The sequence below is a fragment of the Lotus japonicus genome, chromosome 3 (assembly GCF_012489685.1).
Source record: "Lotus japonicus ecotype B-129 chromosome 3, LjGifu_v1.2".
NCBI lineage: Eukaryota > Viridiplantae > Streptophyta > Magnoliopsida > Fabales > Fabaceae > Lotus > Lotus japonicus.
Genome location: NC_080043.1, coordinates 4,053,826 through 4,077,736, shown reverse-complemented (window position 1 = coordinate 4,077,736; position 23,911 = coordinate 4,053,826). Strand labels below are relative to the sequence as shown.

Sequence of the window (23,911 nt, the reverse complement as noted above, 5' to 3'; positions counted from 1 at the left end):
ATGAATAGTGATAGATAGTATAAGAATGATGATAGTGTTAGTGGGTGGGGAAGATTGTGTGGCGGGAACAATAGTGGTGGAGGCAATGGTAGTGGTGGTCGTGATGGAGGGTGGTGGTTTTGGCGGTGCCAGTGACAGTAGAGGTTGCAATGGCGATGCTCAATGATGGTTGAGGTGGAGGGAAGTGGTTGTGGCGCGGTAGTAGCAGTGGTGGTCATAGCGGTAGGCAATGGTGGTGGTGGCGATGACAATGGATATGAGAGGTTGGTGGAAGCCGTGGTAATAATGGTGGTGGATGGTATCGGTGGAGAGTATTCATGTAAGATCTATTAGTATACAAGTTATTTTTAAATTTTCTTGTAAGAAATATTACATCCTTATAAAATACTTGAAATGTAAACAAGTTTTTTTTTCTACAAAGGAAAATAAAATGTAGACAAGTTTGAAAAAGAGAAACTGAATTTGTTGATTAAAGAATTATTATAAAGCATTTCAGTTTAAAAAGAAAGGTAGATCTACTTAGTTGTATACAACTACAAGACGAAATGGAAAATATAAAATGAAAATAAAGATGACAAGTTGGCCTCTGGAACAGGCTAGTTCCTATTCCTATCACAGGCATGGACTTAATTTCCTTTCTTGTCCATGATGCATAACGTTCCTTCATGAGAAACTCGGTCCATCGAGTTTAAGTTCAAGGTTAAGAAAACTTATTTGAATGAGGTGAATTTCAAATTCCTATAAGCTACCTTGAATAACATCCCCTTTAAGCCGTTGGATCTCGACATTTGTCAAGTTTTCAGCTTTCAAAGTCTTTTCCCGCTTTTCAACTTGTTGAAAGAAGAGGAGAAGATGAAGAAAAGAAGGAAGAGGATGAGGAGGTTGTTGAACATCCATGTGAAGTCTTCTCGTGTACCAAAAATGTCCCAAGTCCCAACGTATCCAGCACCTCATCATCAAAATACCTGGTGTTGACAATCTCTCTTACCAAGTTTGTTCTATCGGAACTCTAATCATTGCATGTAACACTCTAAATTTTGAGGGTCGCTCGAAACTAAAAACCCAATAAACTTTCACAAAAAATAACACATTATAAATGAAATTCATTGATGAAAAAAACCATTCAAAAACCTAGGCCAAACCAACCCATTATTTAAAGTGCAAAAATAAGTAACTCAAAAGATAAACTTGCTCCGTGTGCCACCATGTAGGCACCACTCTAGAGACTTATTCCAAAAACTATGAAAAATAAATAAACAGGACTCAAAAGCAGACTAGCTGATTGATCACTAACCAAACACACTAAGCAGTCGGTGCCACCTTAGGCGCACCCCTCATAGACAACACAACATCGATGTAACGCGTCCTTCAGAACAGTATTCCTCTCGTCAAGTGCACACTCTACATACTCTTCCTCGGGATCCTCCTCCAGCTTGCTCTCATGCTCCACTATCGTAGCATCAGGAGAAACATCACGTGTAGGAGTCGGTGAAGACTTAGGTGTCGTCCAATGTATTAGAGAGTATGGAGGTGTAACCTCATTCCTTACTGGCGTTCTAGCTTCAAGTAGCTCCCAAGACGTCAAATCAAAATGGAGTAGTCATCAGATATAGCGTCTCGATCTCAGCTCATCCGCATCATAATGAGTCTCGCAGTAGTGACCACAGTAGTTGCTTGTTGTGTGATACGGTCAATCGTCTACACCAACGGTGAGTCCCGTTAAAGGAGCTCGTAGCCCGCGCTCGTCGCGTTCCGGGTCTCGTTCCACATCACGATTACTACGGTCTAGCGTTAAGCGCCCACACAACACACCAAACAAACATAGATGGTCAACTTCTATATATTGATTCAAGTGAAGAAGAAGAAACCCCTCATTCAGCTCCAAGACGACATTCTCTTTGAATTTTAAGAGGTGTTTGACTCCGAGATTTTGCAAGTTCAACCACCAAATTCTTATTTTACGAGAAAGTTTATTTTGCGGCGGTCATCCATCTCAAAATTTGCAAGTCTAATCGCGAGTAACATTTATTTTTATATTGGGTGACTTGGATGATAAAGCATCAGCAACCATGTCACTTACAACTTCAGTTCATAGTTACATATGACAACACTAACATGAAACTTCATTAGTCACGTTCTTTTATTTATAACGAAAATAAACGACTGAGACTAAACTCACCATATTTTAAAAAAGAATAAAAATTTGATGTTTTAAAATGCATAAGCTAAAACCAAAAATCATTATATGTACTAGAAATATATTTGAACCATAAATTTATCAACTTTTTTCCCTACCATTTTCCTTTATTTCTAATTTTTTCCTTCTATTTTCCATGTAACCAAACAAAGTATCTAACTTGTGTTACCCTATTTAAGATGAACAAGAACAACACAACCCAAATGTTGAAGATTTTTGTCCCCATAGATTCTTGTCCTTTTTCATGTACTACAGTCTCTGTCACCAAACACAAAATCTAAGCATGAGTTCTTTTTCTTACTCTGCAATGGATTTGGTGTTCCCTCTGAAACCCCACACACTGATTCTCAATGCACCCTCTTCATCCCTCTTCCTCCCTCGCCGTCTTCCTGTAAAGTTCCGCTCTTTAAGCCCCCTCTGTGCTTCCAAGCATGTCAAGATTCAATGCGAGCTTGAAGGGAAGATCAATGGTGCCCTTTCTGGTGACTTGGACCCTCGCTTCATCGACAGGGTACTATAGCGTTTTTCTTTCACTATTATGATGTTATTCTCATGTTTTGATTGTGAACTGTTTTGCTTTTCCAAGCTTTTGTTCAATTTCATTCAAAAAGGTGTCACTTTTCTTTAGTTTTTCTTTTCTAAAGTGAATGAATGGTTGCATTTGAAGTTTGAACACATGTTGGCACTTTGTTGGTAGGTTGATTGTTCATTTCTCTTTGGAAAAAGTTACTTCCCTGTGAACCCTATTGTGGTTTTATTGTCTGTATGTAACTACTCCAAAAGAGAGTTGTTTTTTGTTCTTTTATGTTGCTGACCTTAACTTGTAGTGTTTGCTTCAACCTTCAATCACTTGTAGTTGTTTGAAGTGAGTATTGAGGGGGAACTGATAAGAGGCTAGGTCCTGCTGTAAGTTTCATTAGGAAGTGTTGTTATGATCCCATCCCATGTAAAGGGGTTTTGTGAATTTGGTATGCTGTTGGTTGGGTTATATTGTTCTGAAGTCACTGACTTGGCATATAGCCATGTAGGCGGTGGAGAAGTGTTGAGGAAAAGTATTGTTTGCGTTTTGCGGCATCCTCTATTGAACATACTGAAACTGTTAGGAATTTGGAGGCATAATTAGCCTTGACAGCTTAAGAAAGAGGCATGGTTTTATTTTTACATTCTGTTGTTGATATGTTTTGTTTTGTTTTGTGAAGAGAAGGGGGGAGGACTGTGCATCAGTAAACTTCACATCCTCACAAAGAAAACATGCTAACTTGTGAAATTTGCAGTCAATTCTTATCCCTTAATTTGGTCCATAACCTTTCTTTCTTTGATTTGGTCCCTTGAGTGATGAATTGTTTTTCCCCATTTGGCCCCATAACCTTTCTTTCTTCTATTTCGTCCCTTGAATTGTCAATCGGTGTTGTACTCCGTCACTGTTATGCCTCCAATGTTGGTAGGACAATTTTTTGCTTCTATGTTATCATCTATTCTATTTACCTTTTCTGTTTCCTGAATCTTAGTATCTGTGGAAGTATACTGTTTTGTATTGGACTATTGGACTCAATCAGCATGCTGGTTTTTAGGATATATTGTTCCATATTTGTTATATACTTGGTTTTAGATCATTGTTCTGATGAAAATATGATGTGAGCATGGCACGTTAAAATAGTAGTTTATTATACTAATAGTAATAGGGTTTAGCTCAATGATTAGTACATTTTTTAAGAGATGAGATATGCTATTAATATACTGACAATGAAATTCTACTCTAGCAAAAAGCACTGGAAGCAGCGATGAATGATATAAACAACTCTTTTGGAAAGGGTAGTGTAACAAGATTGGGCAGTGCCGGTGGAGCTTTGGTGTATGTAGCTTCTTTTCATTCTATGTCATCTGTATTCCTTTTGTTCCCAACCCAACTATTTTAAATTTTAAAAAATAACAAATTGTGCTCTGTCACTATTTTGTGATTTAGATTTTGTAACATATGACAGGTTTTCAATTATCTTGAATGTTGCAGTGAAACATTTCCCAGTGGCTGTTTGACTTTAGACTGTGCTTTAGGTGGCGGTCTTCCTAAAGGAAGAATTGTAGAGGTATTTACTGTATGCTTTGTGCTGTCATTCATTTGCTTTGGTAATCTTATTTCCGTTCTGTGTGTTTTTGACGGAGTATGGAATACGATCTATATTGGGGTATGGACTAGGAAGAATAAAGTATATTTGTACAGATTGGGATTTTATGTAAATTTGAGTATTTATTAAATAGTTTTGCTGGTTTGTTTTAGGCCTTAGGGTATCCTTAACTAAAAAAGGTTACAGATTTTACAGATTTTATTTACATTCTGTGGGTTCTTGATGGAGTGTGGAATACAAACTATAATGGGAATGGATTAGGAAGAATGAGTTATATTTTTAAGCATTGGAATTTTGTTTAAATTTGGGTATACATTAAATGATTTTGATGTTTAACGGGTACCTTTGTTTGGAGACTTACACTTAAAAGCAATCATCTGAGCAAAAATTTTTAAACATTAAGATGTCCTAATTCTTCCGTACTTTATTTTTGACCATGTGAAAGAATTGTTGTTTCGTCTATTGTGTTTTTTGTTGTCTCTTTACTCATTTGTTCTGTCATGTGCAACGTGACTTTATCTCCTTCATCTATTTCCAGATATTTGGACCAGAAAGCAGTGGGAAGACCACCCTGGCACTTCATGCTATTGCGGAAGTGCAGGTAATTCGTTTATCTGGACCTTTCCCAATAATTAATTCCTAATCATGATGATCTATTTTGTTTTTACCCTAAACAAATGTTTTTGGGATCAATGTGCAATTTTGTTTATGATAAGCAGAAACTAGGAGGCAATGCTATGCTTGTTGATGCAGAGCATGCTTTTGATCCAGCATATTCTAAAGCGTTAGGAGTGGATGTGGAAAATTTGATTGTGTGCCAACCGGATAATGGAGAGATGGCTCTTGAGAGTAATAACTTTTCCTTTAATGTGATTGTATTGGCATGGATAAGATAAATTTTACAGTGTCTATATTGCATTAGCAGGTCTCTGTATCTACGAATTGATTGAACTTTCCACATTATAGTCGCAGATCGTATGTGTAGATCTGGTGCTGTAGATCTCATTTGTGTGGACTCAGTCTCTGCCCTCACTCCCCGTGCAGAAATTGAGGTAAACATCGGCTTTCTTGATTTTAGGTATTTTTGTTTCATAGTTTAGCGGATTGCTTTTCTGTCTAACAATATTTTCATATAAATGCATAGGGTGAGATTGGAATGCAGCAAATGGGATTGCAGGCTCGTCTTATGAGTCAAGCTTTGCGTAAGATGTCTGGAAATGCCTCTAAAGCTGGTTGCACTCTTATATTTTTGAATCAAATAAGATACAAGGTACTTGTTATTGATCACTCTAACTTCCATTTTGGGAAACTGCACACATTTAATTATAAGTAATGTATATTTGCAACTGCTGAATCAGTTGAGTTCATTGATAAATTTCAAGATGTTAAATCTCTAGCTTTTATTGATATGATTTATATTTTTGCTTACTTCTGTAGATTGGTGTCTATTATGGAAATCCAGAAGTGACAAGTGGTGGAATTGCATTGAAGTTCTTCGCATCAGTTCGGCTAGAAGTTCGTTCTACAGGGAAGATAAAGTCTGTAAGCACAGAGACTCTGTCATGACATTGTATTATATATCATCTTAAACCTTGTTGTTGCCGATTGGCCTTTCTACTCCAATCATGAGCAGATTTTACATTAAAATAATTACCTGTAACTAATCTGATATATTGACTATAATATCAAAATCGTTTAATGTGAAGCACTACTGTGTGCGTTTTCATTTTGCTTTAGGCTAAAGGAGATGAAGAAATTGGTGTTAAAGTTCGTGTAAGAGTGCAAAAGAGCAAGGTAACCACAGTATTTCTATATTTGAAAATTTTCCTTTTAAGAAATTTCTCTTCATTTTAATTATGTTGCTTTACACGACTTGAAACTTGACAGTTTTAATTACTTTCAGAAGTTTTCAATTTGAGTCTTAATTCCTGTTGATTATCAGTCTCTTACTGTTTAAATACCTTTGCTGAAATTATTCTAGTTTGGTGTAAAGTGAAAACGGGAGATCAAAGTTACACATTGAACATATATGATAAATTGATAATTTAAATTTCATATCACCATATCAAGAATTTTCTGGGGCTAGAATTTCAAGAAGTTTTTTGTTTCTGGCTATATCCATTTGTTTATGTTCACCTACATTCGGATGACATAATTACTCCTTTTTGAAAAAAAATTAGCATTGAGGCGAATCAGCAAAGTTTGGGCTCATAGATTCATTCAACCATGAAGCAAGTTGTTAGGCCAGATAATACAATTGGGCCGTTAGTGCACAAAGGGAGTGGGCCTAAGGTTTGGCACGTATATTCTAGAAGGGGGAAAGGAATCTCCAAGGAGCCACCTGTGATACATTCCCAACAGATTGGGGAGTGAGAGAATGAGACGGTTAGTGAGCTGTTAGTGATTGTAAGAGAAGATGTATAAGAAGGCTAGGAGAGAGGTTGAGGGGTATCTTTTGATCATTGAATTCTGTGAGATGGATAGGAAGCTCTGAGCTTCCTATAAGGAGCATTGCTCTTGTCAGATTAGGGACCTTTCCCACTCTGTGTAAAAGCCAATTTCAATTCAATAAACAATCACATTTCTTTTCCTTTCACTGCAAATTACTTACTGTTTCATTGCTAGGAAATAGATTCCTAACAATTTGGTCCGACCTGCCGGATCATCTTCACGGGGATACCTGTGGATGCCACCCAGGAAAACCACCAAGGTTGCAGTCACCCAAATGGAGGCGAAGATCGACGCGTTGGAAACGGAACTCGCAGCGATGCGAACTTCTCTATCGGCGGTCACATCGGCGGTGAAGGATCTGCCGGCTACTCTGGTAGCAATGGTGGAGAAGGCAGTAGGGAAGAAACCAGCGGAGGAAGAAAACCCTGGAGAAGAGTCCATTGGTAGATCCAGTGGCAAGACTCCGGAACCAATGGGAGGCATGATGGGAGAGTTGCGTCAGACTTCTCTCCGTGGCGATGCGTTGGAGGAATTCCGACGATCGGTGAAGAAGGTAGAGCTGCCCCCTTTTGATGGAAAGGATCCTGCTGGGTGGATCTCAAGAGCGGAGGTGTACTTCCGCGTCCAGGAAACTTCATCGGAAGTGAAGGTGGGTCTCGCGCAATTGAGTATGGAAGGAGGTACAATCCATTTTTTCAACTCGCTCTTGGAAGCGGACGAGGTGCTGACATGGGAACGCTTGCGCGAAGCGTTGCTGGAGCGTTACGGCGGCAACGGCGACGGTGACGTGTACGAGCAGCTCACCGAGCTCCGTCAAAGGGGTTCCGTCGAGGACTATATTACAGATTTTGAGTTCTTGACTGCGCAGATCCCGAAACTTCCTGACAAACAGTACCAGGGCTATTTTTTGCACGGATTGAAGGAAGAAATCAGAGGCAAGGTTAGAAGCCTCATCGCCATGGGAGGAATGAGTCGAGCACGTTTGTTGCTGGTAACGCGTGCAGTGGAGAAGGAGGTAAAGGGGGAGTTTGGAGCGGGTCAGGCACGGAGCAATAGAATTGGACCATCGGGTTCGCGACCCGGAGGAACGAACCAGGGGAACGCCGGAAACACTGATTGGGTATGGGTCAGAGGAGGAAAGGACACGGGTCAGGAAAAAAGGCCCATTACTAACATGGCACGAGGGGAGCAAACAAAAACGGCCCAGGAAGGGAAGCGAGTTGGGTCACGAGACCGGGGTTTCAACCATTTGACCTATCCTCAGTTATTGGAGCGGAGGCAAAAAGGCCTGTGTTTTAAGTGTGGTGGACCCTTCCACCCGAACCACCAATGCCCTGATAGGCATCTACGCGTGCTGATTGTAGAAGATGAGGATGACGACTCCGGCGAAGGGAATATCCTGGCAATGGAAGTCAATGAGGAGGAAGAAGACAACGTGGGAGAGCTGAGTTTGTTGAGTTTGGGGAGCATGGGAGCAAGGCCAGAAGAGGCTCCTCAAACCATGAAGATTCTGGGTTCCGTGAACGGCGTGCCGGTGGTGATTCTGATCGACAGTGGGGCTACCCACAATTTCGTGGACGGCCAACTGGTGCGAAAGATGGGATGGGAGGTTCTTGAGACTCCCCGCATGACGGTCAAGCTGGGAGATGGGTTCCGATCGCTGGCCCAAGGGCGCTGCAAGAGTTTAACGATACAGATGCAGGGATACCAGCTTGAGTGCTCTCTGCAGTTGTTTGAATTAGGTGGACCCGACATTGTGCTCGGAGTTGAGTGGCTCCAAACTCTGGGTGACACACTTGTTAATTGGCAAGCTCTGACGATGAATTTCTGGAATGGTCTTGAATGGATCAAGCTTCAAGGAGAACGAGCAGGGAAGGACAACTTGGGATCCTTGCAAGGCATTCTTCGTTCAGGAATTGGCAAAGAACAGGGGCTCCTAGGACCTCTGGGAATGCACACACAAACTAAACCACTGCCACCGGGGCTCACACCAAGCCAGCAAGAGCAACTGAACACCGTGCTCCTCCGTTTCGAAGGGGTCTTTCAGAGCAAACCAGGCCTTCCTCCAGGAAGGGGAAGAGAACATAGTATCACCATCAAAGAGGGACAGGGGCCAGTCAATGTGCGGCCATATCGCTATCCCCACCACCAGAAGAATGAAATTGAGAAGCAAGTGCGTGAAATGCTGGCTGAAGGAATCATAAGACAGAGCAACAGTGCATACTCCAGCCCTGTGATATTAGTGAAGAAGAAGGACAATTCCTGGCGGATGTGTGTGGATTACCGAGCACTTAATCGTGTCACGGTACCGGACAAATTCCCAATACCGGTGATTGAGGAGTTGTTAGATGAATTACATGGGGCACGATTCTTCTCCAAACTTGATCTGAAATCCTGTTACCATCAAGTCAGGGTGCGAGCTTCTGATGTTCACAAAACCGCTTTTCGCACTCACGAGGGACATTACGAGTTCCTCGTAATGCCTTTCGGTCTCATGAACGCTCCTTCAACGTTTCAGAGTTTAATGAATGAGATTTTTCGTTCTATGCTGCGACAAGGGGTCTTAGTATTCTTTGACGATATATTGGTATACAGTGAGACCTGGGAGGAGCATTTGGGCCACTTAGAGAAGGTGCTCCAGATTCTGCAGGTCCAATGCCTTACAGCAAACCGCAAGAAGTGCCAATTTGCCACAAAAACTGTGGATTATTTAGGTCACTTAATCTCAGAGGAGGGTGTCGCGGTAGATCCGGGTAAGATTGAGAGTGTGTTGACTTGGCCTGTTCCTAAAAATGTGAAAGGGGTACGGGGATTCCTGGGTTTGACCGGGTATTATCGAAAATTCATCAAAGATTATGGCAAGGTAGCAAAACCTTTGACTGATTTGACAAAGAAAAACGCTTTTCAGTGGAATAGCGCGGCACAACAAGCGTTTGATGACCTCAAGGTCAGGCTCACCACTGCTCCTGTACTGGCCCTTCCTGATTTCAGTCAAGAGTTCCGTTTGGAGTGTGATGCTTCCGGAGTCGGGTTGGGAGCAATCCTTCTGCAGGGGAAGCACCCGATTGCGTATTTCAGTAAGGCACTCGGGCCCCGCAGCTTGGCCAAGTCAGCATACGAAAAGGAGTTGATGGCGGTGGCCCTCGCCATTCAGCATTGGCGGCCTTACTTACTTGGTCGCAAATTTGTAGTTTCAACTGATCAGAAGAGCTTGAAGGAGTTCTTGCACCAGAAAATAGTCACTGGAGACCAACAGAACTGGGCAGCGAAGTTATTGGGATATAACTTCGATATCGAGTACAAATCAGGTAAGTCCAATCGCGGCGCTGATGCTTTGTCGCGAGTGGAGGACACAGGGGAATTCAATACGTTGGTTTCTTATCCTTTCTGGGCAGAACAGAATTCGATTCAGGAGGAGGTACAAGGAGACGAACGCTTGATGAAGATCATCAAGGACCTGGAAAAAGACACCCAAGCTCATCCCGGTTACAAGGTAATCCAAAACACACTGTTTTACCATGAGCGTTTGGTTCTGTCCAGTTCATCTGCTTACATACCCAAAATGATCCAAGAATTTCATACTACGCCTCAAGGAGGTCATTCGGGGTTCCTACGCACATATAGACGTTTGGCAGCAAATCTGTATTGGTTGGGAATGAAGAACTCCATCCAAGAATTTGTCAGGAATTGCGATACTTGTCAACGACACAAGTATTTGGCAGCGTCTCCCGCGGGTCTCCTCCAACCTTTGCCCATTCCTAGCCAGATATGGGAAGATGTCTCGATGGACTTCATCACCGGGTTGCCACGCTCCAAGGGATATGAGGCCATATTTGTGGTTGTCGATCGCCTTACGAAGTATGCCCACTTTATCCCAATTAAGCATCCCTACACTGCGCGGAGCATGGCTGAGTTGTTTGCAAAGGAAATCGTGCGTCTCCATGGTATGCCTTCGTCTATTATCAGTGACCGTGACCCCTTGTTTATTAGTCATTTCTGGAGGGAGATTTTCAGATTACAGGGCACCCAATTGAAGCTCAGCTCCGCGTATCATCCGGAGACCGATGGACAAACGGAGGTTGTCAACCGTTGTTTAGAAACTTATCTCCGATGTTTCTCCGCTGACCAACCCAAGACCTGGGCAACGTGGCTCCATTGGGCGGAGTATTGGTTCAATACTACTTATCACTCAGCGACACAGATGACTCCGTTCGAAGCTGTGTATGGGAGAAAACCACCAGTCCTCACCCGTTGGGCTTTTGGGGAAACCAGAGTGGAGGCGGTGCAACGTGAGCTCCAGGATCGTGATGAAGCTTTGCGTCAATTGAAGGATCATTTGTGCACAGCACAAGCACGCATGAAGGCGCAGGCCAATGCTAAGCGACGGGACCAGTCGTTTGAGGTTGGCGAATGGGTCTTCGTGAAGCTGAGAGCTCATCGACAATTATCTGTCGTGAACAGGGTTCATGCGAAGCTTGCCCCTCGTTACTATGGGCCGTATCCCATCACTGAGAGAATCGGGGCAGCAGCGTATCGACTGAAGCTTCCTGAGGGCTCTCGTGTTCACCCTGTTTTCCATGTTGCGTTGCTCAAGAAAGCTGTTGGAAATTACGCTGTTGAAGAAGAGCTGCCAGAGCAGTTGGATGGCGATGAGTTCTCGAGTATCCAACCGTTCCACATTCTGGCTCATCGTACAGTGTTACGCCATGGAATTGATGTGGCCCAAGTTCTAGTTCAGTGGCAGGGCCAACCTCTTGAAGAGGCCACGTGGGAAGACAAAGTTACTATTCAAAGCCAGTTCCCCGCCTTCAACCTTGAGGACAAGGTTGCTGTTGAAGGAGAAGGTATTGTTAGGCCAGATAATACAATTGGGCCGTTAGTGCACAAAGGGAGTGGGCCTAAGGTTTGGCACGTATATTCTAGAAGGGGGAAAGGAATCTCCAAGGAGCCACCTGTGATACATTCCCAACAGATTGGGGAGTGAGAGAATGAGACGGTTAGTGAGCTGTTAGTGATTGTAAGAGAAGATGTATAAGAAGGCTAGGAGAGAGGTTGAGGGGTATCTTTTGATCATTGAATTCTGTGAGATGGATAGGAAGCTCTGAGCTTCCTATAAGGAGCATTGCTCTTGTCAGATTAGGGACCTTTCCCACTCTGTGTAAAAGCCAATTTCAATTCAATAAACAATCACATTTCTTTTCCTTTCACTGCAAATTACTTACTGTTTCATTGCTAGGAAATAGATTCCTAACACAAGTCCAACATAATATAGTGATGTTGCATGACAGTCAAACTCCAGAAGAGAGCTAACTCAAAATAACTAACGAACATTTAAAGATGTGTGTCTTTATCGAATAAATATGTTGCATTATTATTCTAACTCTCCCGCCCCACTCAATGCCATGTCAAAACACAAAAGAGTAGGTTACAGAATTTAAGATACATAAAGATCCAACCATACCAAACACCCTTTGGAGAGGAACCAAGAAGACAGAGGCAAGGTGTCATTAGATTGGCCACATCAAGGTGAGAGGAGATTGTGGCCAGAAAAAAGGACTTCAGGCATTTGCATGTGCAATGAAGAGCTAAACTTGTCAGATTTGTTGGTGTGTTAGGGCTTCAATGACGGTGTGCAACTTTAGTACCTGCTGATGTAGACATGCATGGGCTGATGACGAACCAAATATTTTAAAAGCTTAAGCTATTCGATGAAAGCACGTGAGTGATGTTTTATATAACACCCTTTTATGCAAGAACCCTTTGGCTTGTGCTGAAATTTAACTTCTTTTCTTTATTTAAAAGAATGGGTGTAACAAGGATTGGATTCTTGACCACTTTGTTACAGAGGCTTTGATACCATGTCGTGAACCAAAATTGTTTTATATTTATAAGCACGAGTGGGCCCAATAGCGAGGTATAAAGATGCACGCTTAAGGATAGATTTGGCAATCCAAGTTGCGCAAGAAAGAAACAGAAGTGACATCCTATGGAGTTGGTGGTAGAATTTGTGCACAGCCATAGTAAAAAAGAATGATGGAGATGGCAAGAGTTCCATATTTTAGGGAACTCAGCAACAATAGTGATGAGATAGGGCATGAAGTATGGTGCCACTTTGATACTGTGCTCTGAAATTATGAAAATGTAAGGACTATGGAATAATAATCTATTTTTTATAAACGTATCATACAAATACAGCACTAAGCTTTATTTATATTGATACTAGACTCTTATCCTAATCAAATAAGGAATAAATTGGGAAATATAATTAGATATGTGAATCATTGAAATTATCTAAGATAGTAAAATACTCTGAAGATGCAATCAAGATATTATGAGATATTCTAGGAGATATTATGCTGTATTTTTCATTGACTTCATACTTTGTGCTGAAGGTCCTTAACATGATAAGTTGTTTTAGGTATCAAGACCGTACAAACTAGCTGAATTTGAGATTATATTTGGAGAGGGAGTCAATAAGCTGGTGAGTGCTGCAAGCCTGCAACATAAAAGCATTTTTGAATTCTGACCTGAAGTGTTTATCATCATTATGACTTTTCATTTGAATTCAGGGTTGCATTTTAGATTGTGCGGAAATGATGGATATTGTCTTAAAGAAGGGATCTTGGTACAGCTATGGGGACCAACGGTAATGTCTCAACCTCTTTTTGAAGCTTAGTATTTATTTATTTAGTTATTTGATGATCTCTTTCATTATTTTGCTTTGCTTTTTACATCCTCCAAATTAAGGACCTGACAAGGAAATTTTGGTTCAGCTTAATGGGAATTTGATCAGGAAGTTAATTAGATTTATGCAGTTCTATGATCTGTCTGTGAGAGAATAAGTAATAACTAACAAGAGATCAATTGAAATAATTATTCAGAAAAGACAGACATTCAACTGCAGTAATGTGTGACTTAAAATTTGATGAGTAAAGAGATAGAGGGACTGGGGGACAAATATTAGATTTCCATCATCAACAAAAAAACTAATTTATTGTTTTGTCATGTAACTTTATATTGAAAAAGAAAAGAGAGAATATGGTGTAATCTGCTGTTAGGTTAGGAAATAATCCAACAGCAAATATAAAAAAGATAGAAGTGATGAAGAGAGATGATAGACGACAACAATCCTAATGGATTCAAACAAGGAGAACCTTCTTTCCAAGGGTGAAGAGAAAATCCCTTTACAAACTGTAATGCTCAAATCATGCTCTAATGTAAGGAGAGTACTCCTATTTATAATAAACTAACCCTACTAAGTTAATGACACTGGCCCAACTAAAATCAGAAAAGCTAACTTAATACCAAAGCAAACAGATAAAACCAAACCCAGGTCCCAACACAACAGGCCCACTGACTCTAATTTATAACCCTAACATCTGTGGTGTAACGTGTAACTACATAGCTGAGAGCAAACTGTATCGATGTAAAGTAATAAATAAGAAGACCACAGTTGTCCTAATTACCATCATCATGTGTTTATGGTTAGCTCATATACGACGAATCTTGTATACTAACACTCCCCTCAAGCTGAAGCTGGGTATATAGATCATATGCACCAAGCTTATTACATTATTAACTTATCTGGAGATCAAGGACTATGTGAAGACATCCTCGTCATTTGAATTGAGAAATGAGTGGTTGTCTCAACATTAGATCATCGCTCACATGTAATGGAATGTATTTCAAGTATTTAGTCCTCATGAAATGCTGGATTATAGATACATACACACAATGTAGATTGATTGTCGCAAATAAGTGTCATTTGTACAACTTTCCCGAATTTGAGCTCTTGAACTGATTGTTTGATCAAAATGAGTTTACAAGTAGCTGACAACCGTGGCTTAATGCGCATAGTATCCAGTCCCCAATAAGGTAGTTACCTTACTAGTTAGTTAGTTGGAAAACTTGGAATATTAGGTTGAGATGGTTAGGCCGTTAGGGAAGATAGGATATATTTATATAAATAACAGGCGGGAATGGAAGGGAGATCAACCAGTCATCTGAGTAGATGTTTACATTTAGGAAAAGTGCAAATCCTTGAAATTTACAACATCAATCGATATCTTTAACTAAGTGGCTTTCTATCAACTAGTACTAGAGCTATGGGTATTGCATCTTGAAGTTGATCCAGGAGCTGTTTAAGGGTTCAACAAGAATGGATAAGAAAATTCTTGAAGAACTGGGGAGAGAAGCTGCAACTTTCAGGAGAGAACTCAGGGAGCAATGTATAGGAATTCCCAATTCCCACGTTACCCTAGCATTAATGACCTCCCACTGTTGATACCAATGGTAGGCACAGTCTTCCAGTCCTTCCATAGTCAGTGATAGCCACCCTCCTTCGTATCTTTCATTATAAAGTGCCGCCCTTACTCATTATCCCCTTGAAATCCCAGAATTCCAATATGTTCCTCCTTCAGTTCCCTCCTGACAATCTCTCCGCAATTCCTCAAAAATTCACTAAGTGATGGAAGATGGCATTATACTTAAGAGAAATGGAGTAGTACTAGTGCTTGAAGCATGCACTGATATATATTATTTTGGATCACTAAGTGATGGTAGATCAATCACTAGGCACAGCCGCACAGGATACATCAAGTTTCTTGGGTGAAATCTTGTGACTTGAAGTAGTAAAACATGTAAGTGCTGAGACAGAACTTAGAGGAATAGCTGAAGGTGCCTGAACTACTTTTGTTAAAAACCATATTTGAAGATTTGAAGATCATGTGCCAATACCATTGGACTTAGTTTCAAGTGGCACCTGAAACAGAAGATATTGGAATTAAAACGTTATTAAATGAGTGGCTAGTTCCAGCAGCATTGGAACCTTAGTTTTATAAGGGAAAAAAATCAGCTTGTTTATTTTTATTCCTATAAATAGCAAGATGGTAATGTATGTATAAACCGAAGATGCTGTGTTCAATTGATTCGAGTGGTTCAGTAAATAATATTTTCATTTTCTTAATTTCTGAAACCTATCAAATTTGTTAGGTGAAAACACATTAACGGTTTTGTTCAATATTTTTAACATACCTCCCACGAAATGGCCTTTTGGGTTTGAAGCCTGGGATATTACCAGGCGCACGGCCTAACCAAATTGTGCTGAAATTTAACTTTTTATTAAATAATGAGAACAATTAGGATTGAACTCTGAAACTACTTGGTTGCAGAGGCTTTAATACCATGTAAATTTTGAGAAATTATGTGACTAATCAGTCTACAAAAGCATCTAGTTATTTCCTTACAATACTGAATGCAATTGAATGTGATGCTAAATCTAATCCATACAAATCAGTAATAGCTTATAATCAGTTACAACTAATATTTACTTGTGATTGATTCTAACATAGATGAAAAGTAAAAAAAATGCAAAAATCATAATTATCCTAATTAGTGTAAAAGCGTGATTATGTTTAAGCATGCATGTAATGAACCTTTGACACTATTTACATACATTTCAATACTTTCCATCTGATGTCATGTCACATGCTTTTAATTATAATGAACCTTCTCCCTTCTGTGTCTCCTTTTTATTCTTTTCTCATTCATGTTACACATTCTTCACAGTTCAGTTATGAAGGAAATTCTTGAATTGAATTTGTTTTTCTATGTCATCGTTGTCTCACATTTCTTTGTCTTTTCCTTTGTCTGTCTCTCTATGGTGGGTGGGGGCTGTCTTTACATGTGAGTTCTCACAATCATCGAATTTGTGTCTTGAAACAGGTTAGGACAGGGAAGGGACAAAGCAATACAATACTTGAATGAGAACCCACATCTTCTACACGAAGTTGAAAAGGTCTGGTGATCTGAACCTGCTATATTGACTGTGTATTAAATTTGATGTGATGCTGTATATTGTTCTGTTTCTTGCGTGCTTGCTCATTCTTGGGCTTTATAGGAATTCGTTCAATTGTCTGGACAAAACTGGAATACCATTTAAATGATCTTGGACAAAAGATTTCATGGTATAGGTGGTTTCCGATTTCATTTTGTGTTTAGTCTGTCATTCAAGTACATCTGGTCACCAAGCAATGGATACTTGGTTATAGCCCAACTTGAAGTTCTTCAATCTGACCCTAGCTATTACGCATTACCTGCATCAGTCATGCTAATGTCTTATTAAGAATCAGATCATGCTCATTTTTAGCTTGAAATAGTAACTTTTGAGTCCACTTAACCATGCTGTAAGTTGCCACTGGTTTTGGCTTCATATTTAGAGTTATTCTTTGGTGAGCACAAACCTAACACATCGTATTTATGCACATTCAATCAGAACATTACACTTCAGAAAATTAAAAAAATTGAAACACGTTTAGCTCTTCCACCGCTCCCTTTCCCTCTTCTGCTTCTCACACCTCTTTGCTTCCTTCTCATTGAAAATTACCTAGCCACCGCTTCCCCTTCACAAGTCATCGGCCAACCTCACACTCCTTCTTAACTTCACAACCTCTCAGGCTCGATCCCCTTGCGAGCCATCAGCTAGCCGTGCATGCCAGTATTCCTGGCGTGAGAAGCGACAAAGGGAACTGTAGCTGGTGACTGATTTTGACACGGGATGGTGGAATACTGATTTCTCATGCCTGGTTTCCTCCCTCATCATTTCTCTGCTTCTCACACCTCGTTTCCTCCATCCTTGTTGGAACCAAACACTGCTCCCCACCATAGTTGTGCTTGGCTGCTTGAGTCCGTTGATGAAGTGTTTAACTCTTTCTCTTCCACCACGTTTCAGAGAGGAACTGATATGCAGGAAGAGAAAAAAAAAAGAGCGAGTTAGATTGAGTAACAAGGGATCGAGAGTCTAGATGGTGAAAAAAGTGAGATTGAGTTGAGAATGACACTAATGCAATTTTGCAGGTTGAAGAGCTTAGGACAAGAGTTTCTGTCAATGTGTTTTATTTTAACTGTAAATTGCATTTTGCTGAGTTGTAATGTTTTGATTGGGTGTGCCTAAATATGATGTTTAGGTTTGTGCTCACCCAAGAATTACTCTCATATTTTATGGTTAACTGGTTTAAAGTTGCAGATTTTTTAGCACAATGGTTACTTGAGATTCACAATCTGTCATGTGTACAAGTTATGGGTGATGAACAAATTTAGCTTTTGTGAGCACAAATTTAACTTTTGAGATTTAATGTCATGACGAAATCTTCAATAAACTAATTTTCAGATAGTTCGTTCTTCATTGATTGATGGAACTAACCAAACAAGCCTGGGGTACATGAAGTTTAGTCCAACGCTCCATCAAGATGACGACGACACATTTGAGGAAGCTCAATGATAAGGAAATTGTTTTCTGATAGTTCGGGCGATAAGTCACGAGTTGGAAAAATTCTTTCTACAACACAACTTGAAATGGAGGTGGTTTTGATGATTAGATAATTTTTTTGGTTCATCTTGTTCCATTTGAAGTGTTGAAGAAATTGATGGCATGTGATTATGTGAAGCATGAGATATACTACAAAAAAAAGGGTGTAAGTGAAATTAAAAGGGGGTTTGAATTATTGTTTCTCCCACTCAAAATGTGCAGTGAATTGCCACATCATGTCATCTTGATTATTTGTATATTCGGTTCTCATCTAGTGCTTGAATTATTTTCCATTGCATGTGTTTCTGTTAGCTTTCTTTTTCTTTAAGGTCATTTTGGTTGCTGAGCAATACTGTTGATGATTCCTAAGGACCAGATTACCATATCAAACACTAATTAACGTGATTCATCAAGAGGAGGTGACATTGCAATGTCCAACTTGTAGAGTTTTATTATGCTTAATATGTAAACCTTTCCTTAAGTGGCTGGTTATGATGTCCTTTGATAATAAGTGATACTGAAATGATTCTCATGATTTTTGGTTATTGGATGATGATTCTTTAGGCCTCAACAAAAAGTAGCTTGAGTTACTGTGTCTCAAGGTTATAACATAAATATTAAGAAATATAATTAATATTTTTAAGTTATAAAAATTAATATAATTATCGTCCTAGTTTCATATATGAATTCCTCTAATTTTTCTTTCCTAAAAAAAGGAAGGGTAGAATTGAGAAAAAAAAATATCTAATTCTTACATAGTCATTTAATCACAACCATTTATTTCCTATTTTAAATATTATTAAATTTAAAATGGAGTGATGTGATTGAATGATTGTGTAATACTTATTTACACTGTTAGTGCATAGAAATTAATCTCATTATTTATTGGCATTACAAAATTGAGATTCAAAATACAAGACGGAAATGTTAAAACGTCATAAAATGGGATTGAAGGAGTATTTTGATGTCCAAATGTTGCTATGTGTTAAAAACATCAATTTCACTAACCAACAAAATCCTTCTCAACATGCCAAAATCTTAAGTAATCTTATGGTTGTGCAAGGTCCAAAATTCATTTATGAGCTTTGAACACATTAGAATTTAAGACCCTTGTCTTTTCGAAAACTATGTAATTAAACACAAACATATAATGACCCTGTCATAATTACACCGCTCGAAATCGAATGCAATTAAGTGAATGAGTGCAAATTCCAAATTACCCAATTAAAGCAACAATTTGACAATTTTCCCTTGCATTAAATGCTCCTACCTATCAATTTAAACGCTGACATCAAATGAATCGGTTCTTTAAGGATCCTCATAAAGATCGACTTCAAGGGATTAGTTAATCATGAAATTAAATTTACTCCAAATTCAATTTTCTTTATAGTAAAAATATTTTATTGTGCTCCTAGTTTCTCATTAGATTTTCCATTTGTAACCAAAAAAAAGTTTCTCATTAGATTATTTTTTTCAATTATTATTTTTAGTTTATCTCTTCATAATAATACTTCGATTCTTATTTATCTGTTTTTTTCTATGATGGTACAGATGAAAGTGAGTCAGATTGCCGACAAGAGCCTATGATTTAGCCTACATAAAACACAGATCATGCTGAACCAAATTAATAAGTAGATAAGACTTATATTTTTTTAAAAATATATATAAAAAGACTAGACTTAAGTCATTAATTTTTTTTAAATCTAATACGCCGACCAATTTAAATTAATATAATTGTATAAATTTATATATTTTTATTATTTCTAAATTATATTTTTATTATAATATCTTGACATTTATACTTATTTAATTATTTATAAATTTAGATATATTGACCTATATATTGAATCAAGTTTATAAATCTACTTAAAAATGAAATAATAACATATTTCAATACCTCATTATTCGGTACTCCCTCCGGTCCTATTTATAAGCAAAAAAAAAAAAATTCACATAGTTTAAGAAATGTAGTTAAACTAGGTAAAATGCATTAAATATGTCTTGAATCAAAATAAACTTCCAAAATTACCCTTTGTTATTAATGTTGGAAAGTGAGAAAGAGAGAGAATAATTAATGAGACACATTTTACAAGTTAGAATTAATAAGGGCATCATTGGAAAAAAATAATTAATATAGCTCAAACTTTCATTTGGTTCTTATAAAAAGGACCAAGATTTTTCTTCTCTTTCATGCTTATAAATAAGACCGGAGGGAGTATCATTTTAAATAAGTTCCATGTCTTAAGAAGTCTAACACCACCTCGCGTCAACTATTCTGACACTATCTATTACTAACACATACTCACTTTGTCCCTAATTATAAGACTCTATGACGACAATTACGTTTATTAAGAAATCATGTAATGAGGCTAGTTGACGTATTTTAAAAAAAAGCTATACAATCTTCCATATTTAATATTAACTCTTTCATTGCTTATAAAAAAAAATTCTTTCATCATGGTATTAATTGTATCTTACTGAGTATCTCTTTAATGTTATCTCATTCTTTCTTAATAAATGCAATGGGTATAAAGAAAGAATAAATTTTTTCTGAAATTAGAAGGGGATCTAATATTAAGAAACACCAAAAAAATTTTAAAGGGTTTTATATTTAGGGAAGAATTGAGTACATAATTGGGGGTTTATATTTTGAGATTGGTATTTTATATGAGAATAAGAGAGTAAATTATTTAAAAAGTCACATGACAAAAAAAAAGACACATGACTTCATGCTTTAATTTTGACCATTAATTATTAGATGAAGCAATCATGATTTATTTTTTACGCTCCCAAATAAAAAAAAAATTCTCATGATACATCCCCTATATAACCATGCTGACCAATTTTTATTTTAGCTCAATTTTATTTCTAAGCTCAATTATAAAATTGATATGAAAGTATTTTTTCTTTTTAAATTAATTGATATGAAAGTCATTCTTAAATGTACACATATTTTTCGGCTTCGGAAAATCTTAAATGTACATATTGAGATTAAGGGATTAAATTGTAACTTTTTATAATTGAAAAGGGAATTACTGATTTTTTCAATAGATATAATTAAGGGATTCGATTAATATTTTCAGTAATGAACTATTAATTGTTTCAAAGATTTTTACTTTCCGACGAATATTTTCCTTTGTAACAATTTTTTTTTGTTTTTTTCGAAGATGAAATTAATATACTTTGAATGTACTTGATGTTGATGGATTAAAATTTCCCAAAAACCAGAGTTCAAATATGCTGGTATATTTCCATAAAAAAAATGCTGGTATCTGAATAATATTACTTTTTTTTTTGAAATCTGAATAATATTACTTTGAATGTCATTAAATGATTGGAATAGATTCAAAATTAAAGTCTCACGCGTATATAATATAAATTAATGAAAATCACATTCACCAGCATTTTTATTGGTGAATAAATATTCACCAACATAATTATGAATCTCGCCGAATAATAATAAATAAAAACATGCATTTATTTTATATTTAATTTTGAAACGGACTATCTATCTATATACCAATCTCTATTCTCTATATATATAGAGACACACTCTTGTGTATATAGGAACGAAACCATTATCCATCACTCTTACATCTCTCTCTTTTTTCTATTTAAAGTGTTGAAGAACAAGTGAGAAACAAACATCCATCAATGGTTATAGAGCAGAATCAGAGGATGATGAAGAATGAATCAAACGGTGAGAAATCAAAGGCTCTGATGACTCGTGACTTGCTTGGTGGATCCTCCATTGAATCCCAGGAATTGGACCTTGACATGCGTGTACCCTCAGGCTGGGAGAAGCGCTTGGACCTTCAGGTGTGTGTGTGTGTGTGTGAATTTCTCTGTTTTTAATTCTTACTATTTTTTTTTGGTATATATGGTATATTTGTTTCTTAAACTTCAATGAAATGAAATTTGGTGGTGTTATGGAATGCTTGGTTTGGAAGTTCTGCGATTTGTTACCATGGTTCCGTGGTTTGGTTGATCATGATTCATTGATAATCAATTAGTTGTAAACAATCATTGCTTTCATAACTGCAATAGCTTATCCCTTTTGTTCTGACTCTCAGATATTTTAGCTTTTTATATTACATATATCAAGACAACAAATCAATTTTATCTACTCCAACAAGTGTTGGCCGCAGACTGCAGTGATTAAATGTGACTCTATGAAACTCTAGGTAAAAGCAAGACATTTGACTTTCACCATACTTAAGTTGGAGTTGCGAAAATAATTTAGTACATCGAAAGAAAAGAGTTGCACACACCACAAATTATAGGTCTCGGATATCCGTCACTATTAAGCGGTTCATCGATCATTTTTGTTATATTTTATTTCTCATAAAAAAAACAGAGTCTTTAAGATCTCGCTTTTCATGTGGGATGATAACAGTCATTTTAACACTCTTTTTTAACACTGACTCACTAATTTAAATTGGATGTGTGGCTCAGATAGTATGTTTTTAGTAGACTCACGTTAATTTTAATCAAACAATGATTGAGTTTTAAAAAAATAATATTAGAGTGTTAAAGTGACTGTTACTCATTATTTTTGTTCAAGATTTATGTGTTATGATACCAATCTCACAAATCTCTATAAGAGTAATTTTCTATGTTGTGATCTCCTCTGTACAAAATAGTCTTCTCTGACACATTGTACATTTTTGTTATTGAATTCACAGGAAAAAAGCAACCTAAAATGTTGACATTTCTCCCATATTAACGTGTTTTTGTTGGTAATCATTGCAAATGTTGCAGTCAGGGAAATTGTACATTCAGAGGCACAACTCATTAGCTTCACCTGTGTCTGAACACAAATGTCAACAGAATCAAGCAGGTCCACAACTTAAAGACCTAAAATTCACTCCTCCTTCATCAAAAATTCCCTTGAACCTTTTTTATGACACAAGCTTGGATTTGAAGCTGGTTTCATATTCATTGCCCTTATCAAACAATTATGAAAGCGTGTGCACTCTCGACAAGGTGAAATCAGCACTTGAAAGAGCAGAGAAAGAGCCGGCAATTTTAAGGAAGAGGGCATCATCATCATCATATTTGTCATCATCACCATCTGCTTCATTTTCCTCTTCATCCTCTTCAATAATAACCCAAGAAGAAGAAGAATGTGAAGTGAAGATCTTGGCTTCACCGGTTGCTACAGGGTGTCCTGGTTGCTTAACTTATGTGTTGGTAACGAAGAACAATCCCAAGTGTCCAAGGTGCAACACTAATGTTCCTTTTCGTTTGATGAAGAAACCAAGACTTGATCTTAATTTGTCAATTTGAAATTTTGATGTCAATTAGTAGTACTCCATTTTGTAAATTGAATGATGTGTAAATTTAGGCTGTTTAAGAATAGGGTGGATCGCTTGATAACCAACTTTATTACGCAATTGGAAATTTACTGTCGGAAATATACTGACATATGTAGCTGTTGAAAAACTTACAAACAGTTAAACTATCTGATAAATTACCCATAACTTTTCAAACAACTGTAGGTAATTATTTTTTATGAGCCTACAACCGAAGATTTTGAGTAGACAGTAGGCCATCGATAAATTAACATTAGTCACGTTTTTTTGTGATTACCAATAACTTATAGGCACAAGTAGTAATTGGCGTTCTTCATATACTCAGTATAATGTATAACAATAATTTAAGACTTGTTTAGCGCGCCGTATTCGGCAAGATAGTATAAGCTTATATAATACATCATGAATTTATTCATTGTTTGGTGCTAACATTGTATTGTATAAGTTTATGCATCAATTCATTGTTTTACATTAAAATGATGGATTATTTACTCTACCTTATAGATGATGAATAAGGAAT

General features: G+C 37.7%; 2 protein-coding genes across 2 annotated transcripts; both read left to right on the top strand.

Annotated features, from left to right (window-relative positions):
- The first annotated feature begins 2,391 nt into the window (after positions 1-2,391).
- LOC130745456 (DNA repair protein recA homolog 1, chloroplastic) lies at positions 2,392-18,369 on the top strand. Its single transcript, XM_057597732.1, has 13 exons — positions 2,392-2,708; positions 3,958-4,049; positions 4,206-4,281; positions 4,859-4,921; positions 5,040-5,169; positions 5,287-5,372; positions 5,465-5,590; positions 5,758-5,862; positions 6,058-6,114; positions 13,190-13,252; positions 13,341-13,417; positions 16,495-16,567; positions 17,939-18,369. The coding sequence occupies exons 1-13, from the start codon at positions 2,442-2,444 to the stop codon at positions 18,047-18,049; spliced, it is 1,326 nt and encodes a 441-aa protein (XP_057453715.1). The 5' UTR covers positions 2,392-2,441; the 3' UTR covers positions 18,050-18,369.
- Positions 18,370-21,634: 3,265 nt separating this feature from the next.
- On the top strand, positions 21,635-23,493 carry LOC130749874 (uncharacterized). Its single transcript, XM_057603237.1, has 2 exons — positions 21,635-21,895; positions 22,838-23,493. Exons 1-2 carry the CDS (start codon positions 21,731-21,733, stop codon positions 23,363-23,365), a joined length of 693 nt encoding a protein of 230 aa, XP_057459220.1. The 5' UTR covers positions 21,635-21,730; the 3' UTR covers positions 23,366-23,493.
- Positions 23,494-23,911: the final 418 nt, after the last annotated feature.

Bases quoted from the DNA above. Each gene is read 5' to 3' on its own strand.
- LOC130745456 (XM_057597732.1), top strand. From the start codon at position 2,442: ATGTACTACAGTCTCTGTCACCAAACACAAAATCTAAGCATGAGTTCT. The intron at 5,591-5,757 runs GTACTTGTTATT...TTACTTCTGTAG, and splicing joins TGAATCAAATAAGATACAAG to ATTGGTGTCTATTATGGAAA. The intron at 6,115-13,189 runs GTAACCACAGTA...AAGTTGTTTTAG, and splicing joins TAAGAGTGCAAAAGAGCAAG to GTATCAAGACCGTACAAACT.
- LOC130749874 (XM_057603237.1), top strand. From the start codon at position 21,731: ATGGTTATAGAGCAGAATCAGAGGATGATGAAGAATGAATCAAACGGT. The intron at 21,896-22,837 runs GTGTGTGTGTGT...CAAATGTTGCAG, and splicing joins AGAAGCGCTTGGACCTTCAG to TCAGGGAAATTGTACATTCA.